The sequence below is a fragment of the Lottia gigantea genome (genome assembly GCF_000327385.1).
Source record: "Lottia gigantea unplaced genomic scaffold LOTGIsca_40, whole genome shotgun sequence".
Taxonomy (NCBI): Eukaryota; Metazoa; Mollusca; class Gastropoda; family Lottiidae; genus Lottia; species Lottia gigantea.
In genome coordinates, this window is record NW_008709380.1 from 1609501 (window position 1) to 1634555 (window position 25055).

At 32.8% G+C, this 25055-nt stretch overlaps 4 protein-coding genes across 4 annotated transcripts; 2 read left to right on the forward strand and 2 right to left on the reverse strand.

Annotated features, from left to right (window-relative positions):
- The first annotated feature begins 430 nt into the window (after positions 1 to 430).
- Positions 431 to 10401, forward strand: LOTGIDRAFT_191516 (hypothetical protein). The gene is made up of 12 exons (XM_009060047.1): positions 431 to 1018; positions 4217 to 4291; positions 4843 to 5010; positions 5371 to 5533; positions 6101 to 6222; positions 6509 to 6669; positions 7107 to 7181; positions 7675 to 7749; positions 8256 to 8344; positions 8758 to 8993; positions 9166 to 9325; positions 9765 to 10401. The coding sequence occupies exons 1-12, from the start codon at positions 922 to 924 to the stop codon at positions 9946 to 9948; spliced, it is 1605 nt and encodes a 534-aa protein (XP_009058295.1). The 5' UTR covers positions 431 to 921; the 3' UTR covers positions 9949 to 10401.
- Positions 10402 to 12849: 2448 nt separating this feature from the next.
- On the reverse strand, positions 12850 to 14576 carry LOTGIDRAFT_217570 (hypothetical protein; the record flags this gene model as incomplete). The annotated part of the gene is made up of 5 exons (XM_009060048.1): positions 14418 to 14576; positions 14033 to 14095; positions 13752 to 13880; positions 13226 to 13387; positions 12850 to 13057 (listed from the first exon to the last, which is right to left on the reverse strand). Exons 1-5 carry the CDS (start codon positions 14480 to 14482, stop codon positions 12850 to 12852), a joined length of 627 nt encoding a protein of 208 aa, XP_009058296.1. The 5' UTR covers positions 14483 to 14576.
- Positions 14577 to 14847: 271 nt separating this feature from the next.
- LOTGIDRAFT_233518 (hypothetical protein) lies at positions 14848 to 19146 on the forward strand. Its single transcript, XM_009060049.1, has 7 exons — positions 14848 to 15168; positions 15970 to 16187; positions 16761 to 16961; positions 17401 to 17559; positions 17903 to 18096; positions 18344 to 18595; positions 18970 to 19146. Exons 2-7 carry the CDS (start codon positions 15977 to 15979, stop codon positions 19036 to 19038), a joined length of 1086 nt encoding a protein of 361 aa, XP_009058297.1. The 5' UTR covers positions 14848 to 15168; positions 15970 to 15976; the 3' UTR covers positions 19039 to 19146.
- Positions 19147 to 19631: 485 nt separating this feature from the next.
- LOTGIDRAFT_122416 (hypothetical protein) lies at positions 19632 to 24097 on the reverse strand (the record flags this gene model as incomplete). Its single annotated transcript, XM_009060050.1, has 9 exons — positions 19632 to 19774; positions 19916 to 20097; positions 20419 to 20649; positions 20969 to 21184; positions 21684 to 21852; positions 22192 to 22346; positions 22666 to 22769; positions 23122 to 23302; positions 23955 to 24097. The coding sequence occupies 9 exons, from the start codon at positions 24095 to 24097 to the stop codon at positions 19632 to 19634; spliced, it is 1524 nt and encodes a 507-aa protein (XP_009058298.1).
- Positions 24098 to 25055: the final 958 nt, after the last annotated feature.

Sequence of the window (25055 nt, forward strand, 5' to 3'; positions counted from 1 at the left end):
TTGAATGGATCAGAGCAACACTGAAATGTAAAATGCTAAACAGTGTCAAAATGTTAATAGCTGATGGTCAAAATTCTAAAAATGTTACGTTCTTTATCAAGTAGGATTTTATTGGACTTTTTTTTATTTGTTAATATGGATGTAAAGGGTAGGCTTTAAACATTTAATACAAAACTATAACATGTAATAATTAGGCTAAGGTAGGCCCATGGGGTTCACTTTCTTACCTTATACGTAGTTTTAAAATAGGCTACAGAGACAGAAATAAGCACGTTAATGAAATAGATAATATTGTAAACGTTTTCGTTTTTGCAGTTTCGTCTTGAAATTTAACATGTACCGTAACAATTTTATCTGACTTACGAAACTACGTGTGGTTCTTACTTGGAAGTAACACACGAACATAGTTCACAGCCATTTTGAATCTGTACCTGACTGAATAAGTCGATTTTTTAAAAAAGCTTTATACTTCAACTATGCCTTTTTATCACAATGAGAAATTTGCTTAAAGTGTGATTCGAAAACTTTATTGAAATATTATGGATTTTTACAAATTCGACTTTTAAGTCAAGGTAGAAATTCAAAATGGCTGTGAACGTTCGTGGGTGTTATTTCCATGTAAGAACCATGTAGTTTCATTTGTATTTTCTGCGACAGACTTAATTTGTCCGTTTTGACGCAAAGGTGGGCGATTATATCATTGAATAGCAGGTGCCCGGTCGCTTACACCATAATTTGTCGCTTGTATCAATGAAAAATTTAACGTCAAAGCAAGAAATAACTCAAAAGTCAAGGCAGATTCCCATCAGTTTATATAATATGATATACAATCTTTAGTTTCGATAAGAATGTACCCAAAGTAAATGGGCTAAGGATTTAACTTATCGATATATTGGTCCTGTTGGACCGAATCAATTGATCATGGCTAGCTTAAATAACGAAAATGAAAGGCTTCTCCAAAATGATGATGGCGATGAAAATTTTTATGATGAATCGAGCAGCCCTACTTTCAATCAAGGTAATAGAAGCCATAAAGAATCTTCTTTATTCTTATTTCCTTAGAACTGTTGACTTAAGAATTTAACAGGATATTTGGAAGCTGTAATAACTTTTCATTATTTTGTCTGATCATGCACAAGGTGTTGTCACCCTACACACATATTTTGTTTTACAAGAACTGTTACAGACATAAAAAAAAAACTAACCCAAAAAGGACCTATTCAACAAAATGAAAGATAGGGCCTATAGCCATCCCTACCTTACCCTATACAAGTCACTAAATATGGCATTGTCTCTCAAGATGGCATTGTCCACCCCAAGAAACTGGAAGAAGCGTTTTTAGAGCTTTTAAGCTCTGCTGTAGCTGTAGTGCGGATCTCAAAGTTCATGGCTCTTCTGATATTGAGTGGGCCTATGGCTCATGTCAGAAAGAATGTTATCAATTTGCTGAAACAGGGAGATCATGTGCTTTTTATTTTTTGAATTATGCAGCCCAAAAATTTGGTTCACTCTGAAATGTATAAAACTAACCTATTTTCTCACATGATTTTGATCATGTGAGACAGGAGTTAAAAATCTGAAATGACTTAAATATAAAACTTTATTTACCAAACTGTTTGGATGGCTAAAGGATTTATATTTCACAGAGTCACAATTTTTCTGCCAAAATCTTAATCTTAATATAAAAGAGCCTTGTAGATTTAAAACTGATTATATATTCATAATTTACACAAAAATTTATTTGAAATAGATCAGTTTGTGGGGTACAAATCTTTTTGAAATAATGTTTAAATGGTTGTAAAAAGTAATTGAAATTTGTTTAAATCAGTCAATCTCCAGATCTCCAGATCTCCAGAACGCAGATTATAGATATAAGCCACCAAATACACAAGTTGGAGGTTTATGTTATAGTGGGGTAAAGAAAGTTTCATTTTCAACCAATTGCAGATTTTTAATTAAAATGTTAATGTTAAACAATATTTGGGATGTGTAATTTAAAAATTAAATACCACAGGGTCTCCCTGTTTCTGGAAATTGATCACAGAACCAATGAAATGACCTGTACCAAATATCAGATGCCATTGAACAAAATTGATGGTGCCAATGGCTGCTAACATCCTGAAAATATTAATGAATATTTCATATAATCCAAACTTTGACACAAAATTTTATGCTAAATTTGTAATCTACATAAAGAGTTTTTTATATTATATTTATAGTACCACTATATTATGTAATTTGATGGATCTGAAAACCAAAATCTAGAATGTCATTTTTTATAACAAAAAAAACGGAATTCCCCTTTAATAACAACTGAAAGATAACTTGATGTAACATCTGGTTTTAATGATGTTAAACCATGTTCACATTACAAACTTCTTTTCCCTATATCCCTACATGAAGAGAGAGGGGGAGGTATTCAAAGTTCAGGCCCTAAGTTAGCCCAAGAAGGGAGGGGGGAAAGAAATATATTAAAGCAGCTCAAATATTTGACATGAGATTAAACTAGTTTATGTAAACTTTTCAAATTTTGGTATTTTAAAAAATAACTGCAATATGTTTTTTGTGACAAATTTCAGATAAGACAAGTGACAATTTCTCAGGATTTTGGTCTACAGTTTTCATTAAATAAAGCTCCTAACTTTCAACCTACTTAAAAAATCAGAATATCTCTTTAACATGAGCCCAACTGGGGAAATGGAGGCCTTAGCTACGTGCCTGACAAAGGAAGTCCTTATATCTGGTTTGGCTGTGCATGTCAAACTTTAAGGTTTCACTTTCGGATTCAATAGGTTTTAAAAGCATTGTAAAAGTTGAAAAGCTTTCAATATTTATATATAACTGATGTTAAGATATTTCTATAAAATTGTAGTGTGAACAATAGATATTAATGATAAAATATATATATATTAGAACTGAATGATAAAAAAATACCGTCACAGACAGTTAACAGTAAATAGAGCTGATACTTTTGACATTATGTCTATTTGAATTCATTTGGTTGTATATGACATTTGATGAAAAACTGAATAAATGACTAAGTCATTTATGTATATTTGTGGAGTGATCTCTTGCCTTTTCACACCAATAATGCTAGTGAACACGAAAATTGTATCTACCTACAAAAAAGCGGATTGCCTCTTTAAAAAATTGAATAATGATTCAGACCAACGGTAGAATAACTAAATATTTAAATGTAGGCACAGAGTTCCCAAAAATCTGTTATAGCTTTTAGCATTAGGGTATTTTAGGATGGAAGATGATGAAACACGTTTTATTTTATCTGACCAAGGTAATTATGTTATATTGTGATTTGTAAGATTAAGTGGAATTATAACATGCTCTTGAAAAAGAAAAGATATTGCAATTTGCTATGTGGCTGAAGTATTATAATAAGGTCTTCATTAATTTGTATTCTGAAACCATTGATGGAAAATGGCTGTGAGTTTAAACCTTAGTTTGAACAATTATAGTTTGAGAACATGGGTACCTTGGCACATAGAAATGTTCTCAAGTAGGGGAATGTAACAATGTATTATTTTCATTAGAGAAGGTCAATTGGATTAATGATTAATGAAGTTAAAATCCAAGTTCAAATGTTCAATATGCAAATGTTGCTTAATGAAATGTCCATCTTATGGTATATTTTATCGTATTCAGATGAATGCCTGTGTTTGTGGTCATATGAATGTCAATTCTTATTCCGCTCGCTTTTAGTTATTGATCAACTTCCTCAGGAGAATATATATAGTAAGAAACCAAAATGAGGGGAGAGTAAGGTCGCTGTTTGAGAAGGATCTATAATGTAATGATGTAGCTATATATTGTATTTATATACCTTTGTTAATGTTACAAGTATGGTCTTGTTGTTGTGTGTTGTATTTTATTTAATTGGGGCTGGGATGGAATTGGTACCCTATAATAATGAAATCTTACTCTTGAGTGTGCACATTCCGCATTTCAGTCAAGATCCTATTTTAATAAATGACGTGACGACATTCAACATTGAATTCTGAATATTTCAGGTCACATGGTGTCTTTTGTTTATTTCAATCACACTATTGATTGGCGAAATGATAAACATATTTTAAATGATATAAGATCTGCAGGGAGTGAGGTAGCACAGAAAACGAGGCAAGAAATGTAGAGTTTTACAGATTGTCCCAGGAAGCAAAGTATCTCATTAAATTAAAGAACTTTATTTATTTTAATTTAGATTACCAACAATCCCCATCTAGACCAAGACATGTTGAAGGTCTCTATACTTATGAGGAGGGAATATCTCAAACAGGTAAATTTAGTTTATACACTCGTATTCCTGTTGCCTTTGATCCTAATATTTTTTGAATCACAAGAATATTCTCTTATATTTTTGAGTTCAATCCCAGCAGGTTTTTCAATCCTGTTTCCACATGTCAGTTCTGATGGGACAATAAACTCTATAAACCAAGGCCTCTGCGCCACAGACTGTGCATGTTAAAGATCTCTCGACAGTTGCAAATCGAAAAGGAGCAGGCTGATGCCACTCCCAAAATTTCACATTACACCCTACATGGCGTTTCTCATCTTCATTAGACAACATGATGCAGAAAAATATGACGTAAAACTCCATTCATTTCAGTTTCTGTTCGTAGTTAAAGAGTAATGATTTAACCCTTTGACCACTAACTGTTAAGAACACAATTATCAAGTGTAAATCTGGCATATCTTGAGATTAAGGCATATAATATTTAATCACTATTTGATTCAAAGGATTAAAAAACACTAAATTTTCCTAAAAAAACCTAAAAATAATCCTCAAAATTCTACAGCACCACAACATTATATACTTTTATATTATAGGGTATGGAAAATTCCACGTATTTTTGGTGTTATTGTGTGGCTGGGCAGTGTCCAGTGATGCCGTAGAAGTTTTGTCCGTTTCATTTTTAATTCCATCAGCTTCATGTTCAAATGACTTAAATTTATCATCTTCTGATAAAGGATGGCTCAATGCTATTGTTTTCGTTGGTAAGCCATTTTAAACTTTACCTTTTATTATATATTGGCTTATGAAATGTGACATGTATAATACCTGTGTCTGGACTATTCCCAAACCTGTTGAGTGTTGTGACCTTGTCATATTTTTTCGATATATCTATGGGCCAGTCAACTTATGTTCATGTTAAACTTGTGACTGGCAACTGCCACAAAACATCACAGTTTGTTGAGATTTCTGTTAAGAGATGGAATCTGGATGACCATGTTGATGACCCAAGTAGATCAAAATGACCTCATGTTGACTACAACCAATCTGGTGACATGCTTTGAATGGCTATTAAACCAGAGCTCTCTTTAAGCAACCTGAAGATTTTCTATTTTTTTCGGTAGGTATGATGGTTGGGGGGTATTTTTGGGGATCACTAGCTGATAGTGTTGGTAGACGGTCAGTATTGATGTGGTCATTAAGTCTTAATGGTATTGGAGCCTTATTATCTAGTACCTCTCAAGTCTTTTGGTTATTTCTATTGTTCAGATTAATAAGTGGTATTGGGTAAGTATATCATTCAAGGTTTGTAGTCAAATCCCAGGTAAAAGTTGCAAGAATTACCTGTAGAGTTTGCATATAAAAGAAACAATACTTGGCATCAATGAGGGGCAGAATGAAAGACTCAGGATCTGGATGCTCATTGGTATTGTATGGCCTAATTTTTTTACCCTTTTGTAATAAAGATATTATTATTATTATTCTTATTGTTAATTATTAATTATAATTATTATTATTATTATTATTATTATTATTATTATTATTATTATTATTATTATTATTAATTATTAATTATTATCATTATTATTATTATTATTAATTATTATTATTAATTATTAATTATTAATTATTATTATTATTAATTATTGTTATTGTTATTATTATTGTTTATTATTATTATTATTATTATTATTGTTAATTATTGATTATTAATTATTATTATTTTTATTATTATTGTTTATTATTAATTATTAATTATTATTATTATTTGTTAGTTAACAAATCGTATAAAATTTTGCCTTTTGAACTCTTTCTATGAAGGCTATAAATTAATATATGTTGTTTTAACGTTAGTGTTGGTGGAAGTATACCTGTAATATTTACATATTTTGTTGAATTTCAACCTAAAAATAAGCGTGGTGGTATGATTAGTTTATTAGCAACATTTTGGATGGGAGGGAATATATTGGCAGCAGGTAAGATTTGACTCCAAGCTTTATAATGATTATAAAAGGATCACATCTTACTAATTGATTTAATCACTCAATCTTAGCTTCTATTAGAATGAAAATATGTTGTTCGGTTTGACTGCGATTAAGTTCAAATGTCAAATTTCTCGAAGAGAAATATAAGACAGGTTAAGAGTGTTTTAAGACAGGTTTAGAGTGTTATAAGCCAGGTTTAGTGTGTATAAGCCAGGTTTAAAGCGTTATAAGCCAGATTTAGAGTGCAGGATTATTTTTTTATTTTTTTGCATTACAGGTCTGGCATGGTTAATTGTTCCACATGAAAACTTTGGTTATTCCTCGCCTTCATTCTTGTATAATAGTTGGAGAATATTTGTAGCATTCTGTACCATTCCAAGTTTTACTTCAGCAGCCATTTTCTTTATCATGCCTGAAAGTCCAAAATTTTTACTTCAGGTACATTTGATTGTATATAATTATATTTCCCTAGATGATTTAAATTGCTGATATCATATATTCATCCTTAGTTTATATTCAGGGCTTAGTTCTTGAAAACTTGAAATAAGATGAATTTAGTGTTCCAGTCATCTGAATGATCAATCACTAAAATCGATTTTAAGGTTAATTTCATAATCCAATGATAAAAATGTATTTTACATTTAAAAAAATGCCCCTGGATTGACGTTATTTCATACCAATTATCAAGCAGTGTGAAGGTATAGTTGGGATGAAAAGAAGTCAATACTAGTTAACCAGTATTTTCATGCCAACATTTTCGTTTGTTTTGCATGCAGCACAGAAGACAATCAACTTCTAGGTTTGTGACTTAGCATTGTTTTGCACTTATGAATTGAACAGAGTATGTATTTAAATGTTTTTTGTTGATATTTCAGAAAGGAAAAGAAATTGATGCCATCCATGTTTTAAAAAGAATCCATCATCAAAATAAACATAGGAATCAATTTACTGTGAGTATATTTATGTCACTATACAGAATTATAATCTAACAGCCCCCTAATATAAATATTGCAGTACACACACATTCATAACATTATACTAGACACCACTAACAGAACAGCTACCTCTGTTCATTGTGCATTCACAACACTAACAGAGCAGCTAACTCTATTCATTGTGCATAGACACCACTAACAGAACAGCTAACTATGTTCATTGTTCATAGACACCACTAACAGAACAGCTACCTCTGTTCATTGTGCATACACAACACTAACAGAGCAGCTAACTCTATTCATTGTTCATAGACACCACTAACAGAACAGTTCATTGTGCATAGACACCACTAACAGAACAGCTCCCTCTGTTCATTGTGCATACACAACACTAACAGAACAGCTAACTGTGTTCATTGTTCATAGACACCACTAACAGAACAGCTAACTCTGATCATTGTTCATAGACACCACTTACAGAACACCTACCTCTGTTCATTGTGCATAGACACCACTAACAGAACAGCTAACTGTGTTCATTGTTGATAGACACCACTTTACAGAACAGCTACCTCTGTTCATTGTGCATAGACACCACTAACAGAATAGCTAACTCTGTTCATTGTCCATAGACACCTCGAACAAAAACAGCTATCGCAGATCATTTGAGATGTTTCAAAGTGAAAAATGTATAGCACATAGGATTATGTCTAGAATATACCTTTAATGATGTAAAACTTTTCTCTTTGAATTTAGGTCAAAAATCTTGTATTATCAGAAGATGATAAATATAATTTTGATCAATCGGAAAGAGTGGCATCAAAACCAGTAGGTAAATGGTATCATTGTTTCTCTAAAGATTCCATCACAAAGGTTAGTTCACTTTAAACACCAAATTTATCATCATGAATGCTTGAGATCAAAGGGCATATTCATTGTATGTGCCATCATTTGTACCTTAGTCTCATAAACGAGCAAAGCTATATAGTAATAGAATTCACATCTTATTCTTATTCTCCGTATGTACCCACAGTTTAACCACATTTAAAATTAAGAAATTTAAATATTTTGATTAATTATATTTTTTAGCTTTTATCCACTACCCTGAGACTCTTTCATAAAGATCTAAGAAGACAAACTATAATTTTGATTATCATAAACTTTACTTTATCTTTTGGGTAAGAAAAAAAATTTGAAAGGAAGTTAAATACAAAACATGGTTGGTATGTACGTTAGCATATATAACAATACAGAGTTCTCGACAGAAAATCTTTAAACAATAAGCCATAATGTCTGTCGATAGTTGTGGTTGGCTGTATTTGTTAGCGTACAATCCAATCAAATCGCTGCATACTTTGATACAAAAAAAGGTGGAGTCAAGGCATAAAACAAAGTTCATGCTTGCTTGAGATTTTGAAGATGGACCTTCCATCATACCTATACCTTCTTAATTTAGATTTGCATCTGCAAGTAAATCATTGAAAAATTAGTGATGTGAGAACAGTTTATTAATTGATTTTAAAAACTGCACGCTGCAATTAAAAATTTTAATTAATCAAAAATTATACTATTCAATCTTTATTTTCATTAGGTATTATGGGTTGTTTATGTGGTTTCCAGAGTTATTTAACAGAATAGATAAATATGGTGGAACGCCTTGTGATCCTGGTTTAATAAATTCAACACTAAACACTACCACTGACAATTCTTGCCATCCTCCAACTAATTGGGTATTTTTCGCAGGCTTTATGACAGCTTTATCAAACCTTCCAGCCAATATATTCACTATATTTTGTATGGATAGACTTGGAAGAAAATACTTATTGGGTAAGTTGCATTTCCGTCTTCAAAAAATTTCCTGGGCAAACCTGATTATATGATATTTTCATACACTGTGTGAGCTCTCTGAATATATTGAAGTTGTTTAGGATTTCAGTTGTCCCTGGAGGAGCAAAAATATTGTTGCTCGAACATACATAATACATTTTATGTCTTCTAGCCTCTAGTATGGTGTTATCTGGTATTTGTGTATTTTTTATATGGTTTGTAAGAACTAAAGTAGAGAATTTAATAATGTCCTGTTTATTTGGTCTTGTTTCCACTGTTGGCTGGAACTCACTGGATGTTCTTTCAGCTGAACTCTTCCCAACTGAAGTCAGGTAAGCTCTATGCATTTATAATCTTTGCACTGTTGGTAACTAAGAGTCATATCTTTGATATGTTATAACCTGCAAGTAAAACTGTTTTGTTTTTGTCCAATTAGTTGATGAGGCCTATTCCAAGTCACAGGGTCATTATTCAAACAATTTACCACCATTTGAATCATCTCCTTTTATTTGAAAGCATAGGAACGAAGGTTGAATCTTTAAAAAGGGCTGATATTTCAGCAATGCCTTCTAATCACATTTAAAGCCATATCAAAGGTGATTTGAAGACTTCGCTGAAATATTGCAGCTTTTTCAAAATTCAACTTATTAAGTCAAGGTTGTGATTAGTTGTGAACTATGTTCATGTGTGTTATTTCTATGTAAGAATCATACGTAGTGTCTTATGGGTAAGAAGCATGAAATTGCTTCAGAAACAATTTTTCTATTATAGATCTACAGGATTCGGTGTTCAGCAAGCCTTTGCCAGAGTAGGTGCTATTTTGGGTAATGTTATATTTGGAGAGTTATTAGATGTTCACTGTGCTATACCAATGTTATTAGTGGCAGCTTTATTGGCGTTTGGTGGATTATCTTCATTAAAACTGCCTAATACAGCTGAAATTGATATCCATTAGAGATGTGTTGTTATGATCATATATATTTTTACTTTCTGTGATAAAAAAAGCTATATGATGTTTCTCAAGGACTCTCAAAATGTGATAACATCACCGCAAGTGAATTTAAACATTTTTGCCAAACATGACTGGCAAATTCTGTCAGAGATTCCAGAGAATAAGAATTTGGATTAAAAAGCAGAGCAAACGAAAGACTAATGTGGACTGCCAAAGTGACCCTACCTCGCTTTTCAATGACCAATGAATGATACTCATTTTCAGGTATCTCATTGTGGTGACACACATGGTACTACATTATTTTTGATTAAGAATTTGTAATCAATGTTTTATTATAGGCCTACACAATAAATTTAAGTGATCATTTCAAATTTCCTTTTGTAATTACCTTGTACATGTATATTGATATTTTATTTTCTACTAAAATAAATATTTCTTGTATTGATTCTTCCAAAATAATCCTTCAAGACATCATTTCTAGCCTTTTGATGAGAAACATCGTAGTCTGTGGTCAGTTAACCATATTTATGCATGTATTAAAATTGGATCTCTACTGAACATTGTCCTCAGAACCATTGTGCTTCTCAAGTTATACTTGTTAACAACCAGGCTTTGATTATGATAATTGTTCTTTTGGTGTAAATTATGAAGTGTAATTTAATGCTCTGGGTTAGTTATGCCAGTAACTAGCTTCAGTACACTGGGATTAAATCCTTAAGTCAGACATTCACATTGAGGTTACGAAAACAAACAAAATATATTATTTTAAAGGTCAGGTGAGTCATTTTTTTTTACCAATCATACTTTAGTCTTGGAAATGAGAATTTTTAGCTAAGCCAATCAGTAATAGTGTTCACAACTCGCTGTCGAAATTCGAGCCTTCAAATCCATGTGTGTCCAGAATTATCTGCGATTGAATGTTAAAATGACCTAGAAAAGGCACATATAGAAAAAGTGAGTAAAATTCCCAGTGCGAATTGTGCAATTTTGTACATTTCTAATACTTCTGAAGACTATACATATATTCAAGGCTAAAATCAACCCCCAAAAAAGCCAATTCTGTTCCTTTAAAATCTTTATTCAAAAGAATTTATTTACAAAAAAGTATTATTTATGTACATGTATCACATTTGTATTTGTAAAAAGACATGTTTGAAATACCGAATTTTAAAAGGACAAAATATATAGCAAATTAATGAAGCACAGCCATACTTTAAATCTAGATCTACAGTATGATAGCTAAAAAATATGTGGCATGGTTTCTTTAAAATAAACTAAAAGATTTAGAGCTTAAATGTTCCCTACTTATAAAGTTTAGGTACCTTCAAATTTCCATTCTAAAAAGAGATAAAGGTAGCATTATTATATGCCAAGGAAAACATAAAATTGATCTTAAAAAATCTTTAAAAATCCCATTAAAATCAATTTAAAAACAACATGAAATTTATGATTCTATTTTGAACATAATAAATCATTAACTAATTTCATCTCAAAATGAAGTTTGAAAGGGTATGATATGATAACCTGGCAGGTAGCACTATATTGAAGGGTGTAGTGAGAATCATTTAACTGGGGTTTAATTTTAACTGTGAAATATCAGGTAAATCTGATGATGATGATGACTGACTACCCAAAAGTAATATGGGTACATCTGTTCTGTTAATAAAATTTTCAAGTAGTTGCCATGGTTTCCAAGATATCTGAAATGATAAATAATAATATTGTATTGGAGCTTCATACTTACTTATCACAAACATAATCTTTAAAACAGATCAAAACAGTGGAAAAAATCAAAGCCTGCTTCTGTTAAAAGGCTTCTGAATAAAATTTATGGTAAGTTTGAAATTGATAAGATGAAATTCTGTTAAACAGTACCTTGTCATCTTGTTTAAAATGTGATTTCTGAAATGAAACAACACCATCTTTAACAGTTAAACCACACTGAATACAGACATCTTCTACTTCCTCTTGACTGTTAAATAATAATAACTCTTCTAGTTTACAGGTTGGATATTTACTATTTTTACTGGTATACCCTACACTCATCATAAATAATCCATTTCTATAAAATATACATACTACATTACTATCAAACAAACAAAAGCATGTCATCATTTGGAAGGTAAAAAATGTTTTATTTTCAATGATAGGAAACCAGGACATAGATGAAATCAGGAGACAAGGTAGAATATTAATCTAACTCTTTAATCTCTTTGAAATAAGACTTAAGTGTGACAACAAAAAGACGCTCTTGTCCTAACAAGGAAGAAACTTGGGTTCCTAGGGAGCTGTAGAAGGGGCACAAATTGTATTTTAAATATTAATAATTTTCTTGAAAGAAAAATTCATCTAGATCCCAAGAGTATTCAAATTCATTGGCTATATCAATTCATACGTACTTATCCCAATTTCAGTTAGACATTATAACATATATATATATATATATATATATATATATTACTTACAGTTGTATTTTAGCAAGATGTCTTTGAGCTGCACATAAACTTAAAATACAGGGTAACTTTCTTATTTGTCTTAAAGATTTAATATAATTTCTCAATAAATAGTTTATACTAGCATGATAGGCTGACTTTAAAACTCCATTATTTCTGGAAAGTAAAACACAAATTAAGTTTAAGAAATCTTTAAAAATATCTGCTATTTCTGTCAAATCATTATATCAGTCATCTGTACTGGTTATTCCTGCTGACCCAGCTGTAAATGGGTACATATAATTCTGGATCTTCATGAACTTAAGTTGTTATCCTTGTAAAATATAGTTCTTTCTTTTTTTTGTCAAATTTGACCATGCCTGACAGTTATACCCAAAAGAAATATTAAAAGCCAATCAAGTACATAAATGAAATACATGTAATTGAGCTTAAACATATGGAACAACTGAACTTACCTGATTTTATTTGGAAGTTCCAAGTAATGAGTTAAAGCTGCAGCATCTCCTAGATTAAACATTAAATACATGCACTCGAATTCTATTTGATTTTCATGTTGACCTTCTACTTTGTCATATAGGGAGAGCAGTCTCTTTAAACATTCCTGTGTGTGTTGATTATTTATTGTGGGGTCAAAGGTAGGTGTTATCTTTGTTCCCATTCTGAAAAATAAATTTACATGATATAATTGTATTATGAATGTGAAGGGCAATGTAAGGTAGTGTATTATTAGGGACAAAGGATCATTAGTTACTATATGGCTTAAATTAGAGATAATCTATTGCATTACACAAACCATCTTTAAACGTTAATCTTGGGCTCTAACCTACCTATAGACCATAAATATATAAAATCTAACTATCTTTTCTAATAAACTTATTGCTTCTAAACCCTGGATATTCTGTATTACCATATCTTGTCTTACTGCTCTCAATCGATCAAATACATAATCATAAATATTACTCCAGGCAATATTAGACTGTCCTACAATACTGTAATAAAAACATTAACAAAATCTGCATCCATGTATAGTGAATAAAAGAAAAAAAAGCTTAATAATTTACATTAAAAACTCCCATTTCCCATCACCAAAAAAGAGTGTAAAATATTAGTTCTGCACTAGCATTTCTGATAAACTTCATACAGTTCAACTCTGTTTTCATCAAATATTTTAAGATCTGGTCTACTCGGCCAAAGAACATTTGAGTAAAAAGATCAAATATACAAAATGATAAATCATATCTCAAAATCTTCGACATGTTTTTTTTTTTTAAGGTTATCTCTAATTTAATTTAATTTAAAAGTGAGAACCATTATTACTTTCTCTGCTCTAGTCTTGGAAAGAATCTCACTTACCATGTGTAAAGATAGTTAATAGTTTCATGTAAAACTGGTACTGTTCTGAGTGTTGCAGGATCTGCTTCTTCTTGACCTGCAGCTGGTCTTTTATATTCCTTCACCATTTTAGCCAAAACACATCTCGGCCTAGATCGGAGATGACGATATAAGATTACAAAATACAGAAAGAAGCTACAATTAAGTCAATCTTAACGAATTGTTTTCAGTTAATTTTGAAATCATTATGCATTATACTACAGACTTGGCAATGCACATAATAACATTATTAGTAAACATACCGTTTTTGTCTACGATTGTGTTCTTCCATTTCAAATGGATGTAATAAACCCTCTCTCTGTCTCCTGAATAAATCAAATTAAAATTAAAGCATCTAATTCATGGTAAGAATTTTTCTAACATTGATTAAACATAATGCCAACATGGACTAATATACCATCCATTGGCATATGCTTACATAATATGTGTATAGGTCTATAGTTTTCATGGAAAATGATTGCATGTAAAAATCCAAGTGTAGCTTAATTACTCATCATATCATGCAAGCCTATGACTATAAGTCATGTATGCAGACAACTCACACATCTTTGACATTTAAGACATTCCCTTCCTACTAAGTTCCTTTCAGATTTCACTGTTCAGTGGGCTATCGCATTGTTTACTTACATATCTATTTCGCTTTGAGGACATTTCGTGGTGCATGTGCCTTCAATGATAGCCTTGATTTCCATTATTTCTTCTGAAATTTGCAAAAATTTGTTTTAGTGTGCTAAAATATTTAAATAATATTAAAATCAGGTAAAATCATAAAAATTTCTATTTCTTAACGTCCATTTTGACAAAGGGAGATTACTCTTTTAAAACCTGGTAGATTCTTGATCGTCCAGTTATTCTGCACATGAACCTCGTATAGCAGGCTTCGAAGCCTACTTATTATCATTATGCTTATCCATCCCCTCCATTTTCTTAATATGGGTAATTAGCTTATAATTAAGCCCTATAGTGAAAAAACTAGATAATCAAGATCTGCAGCCTAAATGTCTAATATAGCCATTACATTGAACAAAATTAAAGTTACCCATTTTTGCGAGTAAAAGCCGATATAATTATGCTCTTGCAAAGCCTTCATTGCACACTGAAAGGTGTAGGCCTATCCTTCATTCAACACATTCGGTAGATTACATAGACATACAGTTGCTTCATAAAATTGTGCTACATATTCTTGCGATAAAGTTAAGTGATTCTGTTCAGCATTCAATAAAAAGTGTGTTATTTGTTCTCCGGTATATACCTAAAGCTATTATAGGACAGCTCTGTACGACATAAACGTGAATAGTTATCAAGTATCACGTGGGTAGTATTTACATAGGCTACTGCAGGTTTCTTCATATCCGCCCATTTGCACACCGAAGTACATGTAAGTAAAGTAAATAATACTTTTATTTCCTCCTGCACCAAAAGTGCCATGTTTTATGCGTCGATGATCCATTAGCTGTTTTGAACAATGTTGATACCGTAATTGCATAATAGCCTATATATCGGTTAATGGGGTCATGCTTTGTCTGCTGGCTGCAGAAGTCGTGAATATTGTGACCCACATTTTATTTTACCAAGTTCAATCGATAATAATGATTATTCTTATCATTAAAAAACATAGAATACAACCCATTCTAGGTCATAAAATAGTGCAGATTCGGGTAGGCCTATAGCTATTATAATCAAGCTATTAAACATAGTACGGAATCAGCTGTAACATAGATGTATAATGATATGTCCTATATCTGCCCGAAAGGTTGCAGCAACCCGTTAAAAGTCTATATAAAACATCTTTGCAAATAAATACATTGGATCCATTCCAATCGTGTCGGAGGTATTTAAACGAATGAGGCATTGAATGAATGAGCAAATTTCTAGTCCTCTAAAATGCCTGGACCAGTTATTTTATTGGTTAATAAATCTAAATTGAAATACAATTCTAGTGATGAACCGAAACATCTGCCTCCATTCCAGCCTCTGATATAGCTATTGTAACTGTTGCCGGCTGGTGTAGAGAAAGGAAAAACTAGACCCTGTTTTGTAGAGATTTTCGGCACCCCCGAAGTGACCGAAACACTTAAATGATCATAGATTTAAGTTTCCGAGATAGTACCATATAGTAATAAACAATACAGATTCCCCATTAAAAACCAATGTAGCCTTCCGTGTCGTTTAATTACAGTCTCAGAATGGATCCTCCACCTTTAATTCCCGTAGAATATTATAGATATATACTTATTGGACTTGGTGTATATTTTCTATGGATTAATATTATACTTATTGTGACCCTGATAACATTATCTATAGCTGCTTTCTATGGTACCAGGTATTATTTAAAGAGAAACAAACCTAAGATAGACGTGAAAGGAAAAGCTATCTTTATAACTGGTTGTGACACTGGTAAGTAAGATATCATCTTCACAATGTCCAACTTTACCGACTAGTACTTATACCTTGACTGCAGTAGTCACATTTCTTGTATCATGGACGTTTGCAATAGCCATTTATTCTTTTATCACAGACTGCAGCGATTTGATTCGATTGTACACCAGCGAATACAGGCTATCAGAACCCTTGAAAGAAAGGATGTAAACATTATGGCTTTGTGTTCACAAACTTTCTGTTGAATCCTATGATTGGCTGTATTCGCTAGCGTGCAATCAAATCAAATCGCTTCAGTCAATGATACAAGAATAGTGGTTATTACAGTCAAGATAGAAGTACGAAGTTTGTAATAGACTGATATTGCGAAGATGGGTATTTTAGCTATGACTAAATTTTTATATCATTTCTTCTCTATATGCTTGAAGGGCACTAGAATGTCACAGTGGTCAATGAAACAATCCATGATTTGTTGTACGAATGTGTTTCAAGAGGCGGATTGAACTATCTACTGCGTGGAACTGGCGCCATCTGGGAGACTCAGACTTGACAAATCTACCAATTCCAATTTAAGTTCCATTTTTATTATAGGTTTCGGCTTTGACCTTGCCTTGCTTACAAATGATCAAGGATTCATAGTATTTGCTGGTTGCTTGAAACCTGATGGTTCTGGTGCTAAAAACCTCCAGTCAAGATCGTCTGATCGTATACAGATTGTACCTCTTGATGTAACTAGTGATGATAGTGTTGCCAATGCTTTACAGTGTGTGACAGACGCATGTCAAAGCAGAAGTAAGTCAATGTGTTGATCTATGATCTATTGTGTGCACACAATGACAAATGGTTCTTAAAAAAACTGCTGGCTTGTAAATTCAATCGGCATCACTGATTGATGGACGATTGTCCAGACGACATAAAGCAAAAAAATCAAACGTTATGTTGAACATACAAATTGTTATGAAAACATTCGCCATACAGAAATGAAAATATGTTTTATACGTTAACTGTATATGAAACAACATCCTTTTGGTTGTTAAGTCGAATCCTACAGATCATTGCAGTTGTTATTTATATTGAAATTACGGAAGCTTTGATCTTGTATCGCCCATCAAGCATTGATGAAGTATTCACAGTAGTTACTGGTACTAGCTGTTTAAGAAGTCTTTGGTCAAGTTTGTTTATTCTTTAATTACATAAACCATTTTAATGAAAATGTGATATTACTATTTAGAATTAGAGTTATGGGGAGTGGTAAATAACGCTGGTATAAACTATGTTGGCCCTATAGAATTAAACAGTTTACAACAAATCGACAGAGTTTGTGATATAAATCTATTTGGTACTGTTCGTGTTACAAAGGCGTTTTTATCATTACTTCGTCAATCTCAAGGTAGGGGTCATCCTCTGCATCACCCAGTGCCGCTTTTGGTTTAGTAGAACCCTTCTCAACCAGCTTATTCACTATATAATTAGTAGAAGAAAAACCCCACAAATATCTATTAACCCCTGTTAACCTTAATCTTCTATTGGTAGTCATATGCAGTGAAAAAACCACAACGCTTCTTGGAATCATTAGAATCATTTAACATTAGTCGATAATGTATGGGTGTGCAATAAGCCGAAGTTAAGCGGTCTGCAAGTTCTCAAAGGTTTGGGATTTCTGACGTAGGTTTTAAAAGTACTACAGTCATAATGGTTATAGGTTAAAACTTATAAGATCATTGACATTTCAGGTCGTGTCATAAACATTTCAAGTGAAAGAGGGGTTATATTCAGAGCGCTGTCAGCGGCGTATTGTATGTCAAAAGCTGGAATGGAAACATTTTCAGACTCATTGAGATTAGAAATGGCACGCTTTGGTATTAAAGTCAGCATAGTTGAGCCAGGACATTATGGTCAATGTACTGCTATTGTCGCAAAAAATCTGGTAAGAATTTTCTTCCATAACTGAATGATTGTAATAACACTATATTATGATATAACAAAACATATTAAATAAGCGTTTTCAATATTCGTTGGAACAATAACAAAGGAAACTTGGTCCGAACTTTCCAAACCTACTAAAAACCCATAACCTTTGCAGAGTCGAGAGAAAATACTAAGGTAGATCTACCACCTTGTACCACATGGAGAAAATGAAAGTTCAGAATCACTATATCTCCTTTTCATTTCAGATAGATCATAACAAGAAAACGTTACACGAAGAATTTGAAAGCTCTCCTGAAGGCGTGAAATACACCTATTGTAAATATGATATAGATAGCATATTTGCTTCAGCAGATTTTTCACCCGAATATAAGGGTCCACGTAGCAGCCATGAAAATACTCTACCCGTTATAAATTGTATCGCCAATTGTTTGATCGACCCACTGCCAAGAGAAAGGTATATTGTTGGTGGTACAAGAGGATGGTATGATCCAAGAACGGTAAGAAGTGACATTGTTTGGGCCAGTTCGTGTTAAAGGGACAGTTTCGCCATTTTTTTAAGCAAACGTCTAAGAAATGGGATTTTCTTTAGCAAGCTAATCAGTGATCACAGCTCGCCATCGAAAATTGAGACTTCAAATTAATGTGTAATGTTATTTGAAGCACATCCAAAAATACATCGAATTACGACCAAAAAAAGTTTTTGAGCATATTTTATTCTTGATTCCTGAGGGAACAAATCAACATAAAATAACATAAACTCGTTTTTAACACATAACGTATGGTAACTTTCAACATTGGTCAGCACTGTTACTTGAGGACATATCTGTGAAACCATAATGTTGACTAATAATTTATTCCTTGTTCATTTCAGATCTGTTCTATCTTGAAACCAATTTTACCAGATAAGTATATGGACATGGTCATAAATTACTATTTTTAAATGGTTTCTGAATCATTTAAACGACAAGGATCCTGCTCCCTAGAACCAAAATCCCGAATGTTTGTAAGTGCCAAATAATGATTATTAAAACAAATATCTCTGTTAAAACTGTCGTTTATGTTTAAAAATATACCCTTTGCTATGGTTCACTATGGATGGAACAGAAAGTTCACTAATCATGTAACGGCACTGCAAAGTCACACCGATGTGCGGTCTGTCGTCTAAGTTTTTATCGTGGCCAGTTAACAGTTCCTCATTACTGCCAGAAATACAACTATAGTAATCAAGAGTTATGGTGTTTCAGACGTCATTGTTATAGATCTTCTTCTTGACATAGATCTTTTTCTTGTAGTTCATGTTCGAAAACAATTCGGACTTTCTTTCCGCTGTAAAACAATCATAAAATTCATTTTCGAAATACAGCAATAATTCACTTCACTTAAGAATGCCCAGCCATTAATGGAATTGCTGTGAACAGCAATCCATTCATCGACCGCTCTGTGGCTGCTTTTGATACAACTACAACCAATGTTAACCTATCATACAACATCAACGAGAAGACAAATAGCACCCAGTTATAGTATTTTTCAACCTCACCTGAAAAGTTGTTGAGCGTCTGAAATAGTTTCTGGAAGTTTTTGATTCAAAGTTTCAGGAAGATATAATGATAACAGTCCAGCACCAATTGTTGTTGAACCAAATATAATCAATGGTAAAGCTGTTTTTAAATCACCATCTACTAATAAACTCTGAAAAAATAAAACGTATTGGTTGACCTAAATAAAATATAACGCTAAAGGGACATTTTGATTTTTTTTTGCTCCCATTTATGAAAACTGTTTACAAAAATCTAGAGAAATTATAAAGTTTTGTACACTTACAATATCGGCTATATAAGGAGATAAAGCACCACCAATTTGACCACATGTACAACTTATACCCAGTAAAGAATTCCGCAATACAGTTGGAAATAACTCGGCAGAATAAATATAAATTATAGCAAATGCTCCGGAAGCTCCAAGTTTTCCTACCATGGATAATGTATTAGTTATCCATATACTTGTTTGAGCTAGAAAAATAACACCAGCAAGATTAGAAAACAAATTCTGTTAAGAATGGAAGTGGAAATCTGAAAGAGAAGTCTTCAGTGGCAAGATTAACCGTTCCTTAAGCATATTATCTATATAATATCCATATAATAAAGGAAAATGAACAGACATCGGATGGCGAAAAGGTTATCATTTCTGCCCGCTACGGCTTTAATAATGAAATAAATCATTTACCCATGCATCTAATATCAGTAAAAAATCACTGTAAAACGACTTCAAAAGACTGACTTATAATCATATCCTGAAAACAAAATGTGTCTTAAAACAGTACTTACATTCTTTGATAAAAATAATAGGAAAGATGGTTGCCAGGCAAGCGAATCCTCCCAATAACATGGCCGAACAATATAACTTTTTTCGTCCTATTCTATTCATTAATAACATACATATTACGTATGATATTAATTCAGATAAAGCAGATGTAGTCAAATTAAGGTAAACATTTCCACTTAAATTGGATACACTCAAAGATAATCCATAATAAGATCCGTTAATTACAGTCCTGAAAACGAAAGAAATGTTTGAAACGTTATAATAGCTGCCCTGGTACAAGAATATATCATAGAACATGATTGTTGAATTAAAAAAGTCGAATTGACGCTAATTAAAATGAAAATCCGATGCTTTTTCCGGTTGCAATTGCATAACGTGTCAGCAAAGTTATGACAATTTTGCGCAATAGTTAATGCAAAATTTAGAGCATAACATGCAGAATTTAAGACCTTGATTTACAAAATGGCCCCTCCCAATCTAAAGTTCTGCAGCCGGAACTGAGTAGGTGTGGTCTCCCAGAGTCAAAGCTACTGATAAAAAATGCTTACCAATTTAACACTACGATCAATGATCCTATTAAAAGTTTTGGAGAGGTGAACAATTTACTGAATTTGACACTCTCGACATTTTCTTCTTCTTCTAATTCTTCTGAGATCATTGGCGTTAACTTAGTTTTATTGACAATACCAGCTTGCCTTAAAATTAAGTCAGCTTCTTTAAACTTTCCTTTTGCAATGAGCCATCTTGGTGATTCAGGCATCAACCTAAAATAATTTACATGATCTTCACGATATACGTCATAACAATTCCATTCGCATCAAGAGACAACTCTACTGTATTTGTAACATCTAAGCTACGACTACAAGGGTATTAACCAAATCGATTCGAATCACTTAAGAAATTTTACGGCCATCACCATGAACTAATTATTGGTTTCGGATAAAAAGTACTTGGTTTATTTATTAGTACCCGAAGCAAAAGGCCTGTAATATTTTCTAACTACTTCTGCTATTTAGCGAATGACGATTCCTTTTTTTCTCAAACTGCTCTATTCAATTTAAGTAAAGAAGGAGATAAAATCTTTGCTTTTGAAAAAACCCGAATGTGTGTTATTCTAAGGCAGCTTCTTGCCTATAAGCAAATCACGTCTCTGTGTGTATTAGTAGTGTTGTTTTTTAACTGAAACAGTTGACCCAAAGAGCTGAATGTAATACAGAATGTAGAAGACCTAATTTTTAGATTTCTAAAATCAAAGTCACTCACCAATAATATGAGAGAAAGGCTACAGTAGGTACAGATACACTAAGTGATAAATATTTCCAGTCTCGGATGAAGTATGCTAACATAGCCAGTATGAACAGCCCTATTGCCCAAAATATCATATAACCCATACCACACAGAGTTCTTTTGGAAGGTCCTACGAATTCCATCCCTGAAGCAAATAAATGACCAGCAAATATAATCGTCAACGGGTCGTTTCAAGTAGCACAGCTTCTCTGTCTGAAGCACTTTATTATCAAATTGACAAAAAGAAATAACCGACTTCATGTCGGTTCTATCAATTTGTATGTACGCATGCCCACAATATTACATCAATTAATCACGATCTGGTCATCTGATTACCAAAAGCTTATCTCATGCTACCATTACATCTTTATGATACACAATTCTCATCGGGATGACTTGTGTGTGAAATGGGTGTTACCTTTCAAAAACGTCTGAGCAAAGTAAGTGGGAGGGTCAGAAAAAAGAAAATTGGTATATTGTATACCTAGAACAAAAGCTGTAATGAATACTCCGGTTCCAGACACTCCGCTTATCAATCTCATGATGAGAAACAAGATGTAAGATTCAGCTAACGCTGTACCAATACCACTAAGTATTAGCAGAATGATGGATAACATTAATGTTTTCTTTCTCCCAATTCTAAAAGTACAATTCAATGGAAATGGTTGAAAATCCTAAGATAAATCATTTATTCATGTCTCGATAACGACGTGAGAACCTCACTGAATCGTTGAAAGAAATACATATTCTAGAATTCCAAATTGTCTTTTTTAATGCTAAAGATACAATTGGATGGACTTGATTTTGGAAAATAATCATTTAGACTAATATACATTATAAGATTCAGTCATCTCTGACCTTGTGAATTTCCCAAATTCAGAGCGGTAACAGATCCGGCTAATCCTTTATTGACCATCGCCAATATGTCTAAATACAAATATAATATGATCATACTTACATATCAGAAAGTAAGCCCAATAATAGAGCGCTTACCAGTGACCCCCCAAAGACGACCATGTTACCATGTGTTCTGAAAATTTCATTTCCACAAACGTAGTCCATCTGGAATATAAAAAAAAACAGTTAACTAGTACAATTCTTGCGTCTTAAGTTGTATCTGAGAAATTCAAAGAATGTCAATGTTTTTTTTTTTATTCAAAGCTTTTAAAGGAGCAAATGGTAGCATTTGAGAAAATCCGATCAGCACCGAGCGTTTCGCTCACGTCGACAATGACAGATCCAATGATGTCGAAAACTATTCTTTCCGAAACACCTGATGGTACTTCTCTTTGGATGAGTATACTGCTCCACAACTTTTACTCCCGATTTTGCCATTCATTGGACGAGATTTTTGATTGGCGGAATTGTCTCGCTTTTACTGATTTTTATTGAAACATAAAGTAGTTCTACTTACATATGACGAAAATGTAGATGTGTATACCGATGTATCATATACCCACATATTACATTCTGTTTGACTTTCATTAACTATTATTTTACACGACGACAACTTGGGTATCGACTGATTAATTTGCGCTGCATGCCAGGAATCTTGAACCATATAAGTATCATTAGGAAATGTTGGTATAGCACACCTTGGAAATAGAAAATAATGGCACTTTTACGTTTATTTGTACATTTTAAATGGTTTATATTTCGCGATGAAATACGTGTTTCACGTGATAGGTTTTGTTTGTTCTTCCAAACCCGCCCAAATAAAAGGAAACTTTGTATGTGTATCGGAAACACTGGTAGCATAAATTTGCACCATTTCAACTTTCATTTCGACGTCTGTGGTTCTTGCAATTCCACTAAAACTAAGGCGTTTTATGACGTCACTAGAGGGGAACTACATAGATATCAATAGTAGCTTCCGGTAGTCCCCCCCCCCCCCATAATTGATGCTATGAGTGTCCACGATATAAAAAAAATTTATTTACTATCACTTTGAGTGGCTTTCTGTTAGTGTATAGTTTGTCATTAAACATGTGTTAACATTAACATGCGTGTTGACAAAATTGGAATCATACAACGAACTGCCTATTTCGTTAATTTCATGTCTTAAAGAGTAAGTGTATATTCACAAGAGTGTGACCGTGACGATCGATATTTCGTAACAGCACATCAGCTGGTATCTGCACAGTCATTATGTATATAAGCAGCAACAGCAGGACTACGAAATATTAAACAAACAAAAAGACAATGTAAATGTCAGCCTGGAGCGTATTCTATTTAAATTTTACCTACCTGTGGTCGGGTATAGCTAGAATTAATACTCCTAAGAATGTCTGAATAGCTGTTGGGATGTACAGTAGTGCAATTAAAAGAGAAATACGCTTTTGATATTTCCCGAATTCGCCCAATATGTTTAGTAGGTCATCATATTTCATGGTTAAGTCGTAATTATGGGTCTGTCAAAGTAAACGTGTTTTGATCACTTCCTTAGATTGTTGACCTGGATATTATGAATGAGTTATCGAAAAGTAGATTTACCCTCTACACATATATCGGTCAACATAACACTCACGAAATAATATATTCCATCAACATGGACCCTTCTTACACATAGTCTAGTCTACACTAAAGGTACGGTGTCCGGTGAGGTGTACCGTGTGGAATAATCGATACAAACGAAAATATAAGAACACACGAGGTACGGGTGCGGACACGGTGCGGGCATGATTCGTTCCTTCTATTGTCTACTGTATCGATAATCCCGCACCGTACACCGAACCGGACACCGAACCTCGCCTATTCGCATAAACATGTACGAATTTATTGTATCCCGCGCTCATGATTCAAGGTTATAATCATCCATAAATATGAATGGTTAAGATTTTTTTTTTCGAGCAATTAAATTCAATGCACAAAAATATGCGCTCAGTTGAGATCACCAGAATTTAATAGCTATCCTATACTCCATTATGTAAATTGCATACTGACAAAGGTAACGCGAAACGTCAATTTGAATTTGAAATATAAAAGATAACAAAGCTCGATTCACTTAAATTAAATGATAATGGCACTTCAAAAGTGATATCCATTTTTCAAAATTTCTCCTCGATTGTTTATTATGTAGATGATTGGGAACTTAGTCCATCAAGGCAACTACCACATACCATGAACAATTTGCGATAGTATTAAGATTCTGGGGATCAGATTTTATATTTTAAAATGGATATTGCATTGGTTACTGGCAATTTGAATGCCATAAAAGTAGCAAACAGGATCACTGAGTGGTTTTGTGAAATGTAAACTAACAAACTTAAAGGGACATTCCGCTTTTTTGTAAAACATTTTCATCATCAGAAACGTCGTAGATTATACCTGATATTCATATCTATTTGA

What these genes read in the sequence shown, in the direction of transcription:
- LOTGIDRAFT_191516 (XM_009060047.1), top strand. Translation starts at nt 922, where the DNA reads ATGGCTAGCTTAAATAACGAAAATGAAAGGCTTCTCCAAAATGATGAT. An exon ending in AGGGAATATATTGGCAGCAG is followed by an intron (nt 6,223 to 6,508) that starts GTAAGATTTGAC and finishes TTTGCATTACAG; the next exon opens with GTCTGGCATGGTTAATTGTT. An exon ending in AACATAGGAATCAATTTACT is followed by an intron (nt 7,182 to 7,674) that starts GTGAGTATATTT and finishes CATTGTGCATAG; the next exon opens with ACACCACTAACAGAACAGCT.
- LOTGIDRAFT_233518 (XM_009060049.1), top strand. Translation starts at nt 15,977, where the DNA reads ATGGATCCTCCACCTTTAATTCCCGTAGAATATTATAGATATATACTT. An exon ending in TATAACTGGTTGTGACACTG is followed by an intron (nt 16,188 to 16,760) that starts GTAAGTAAGATA and finishes TTTTTATTATAG; the next exon opens with GTTTCGGCTTTGACCTTGCC. An exon ending in AGACGCATGTCAAAGCAGAA is followed by an intron (nt 16,962 to 17,400) that starts GTAAGTCAATGT and finishes ATTACTATTTAG; the next exon opens with AATTAGAGTTATGGGGAGTG.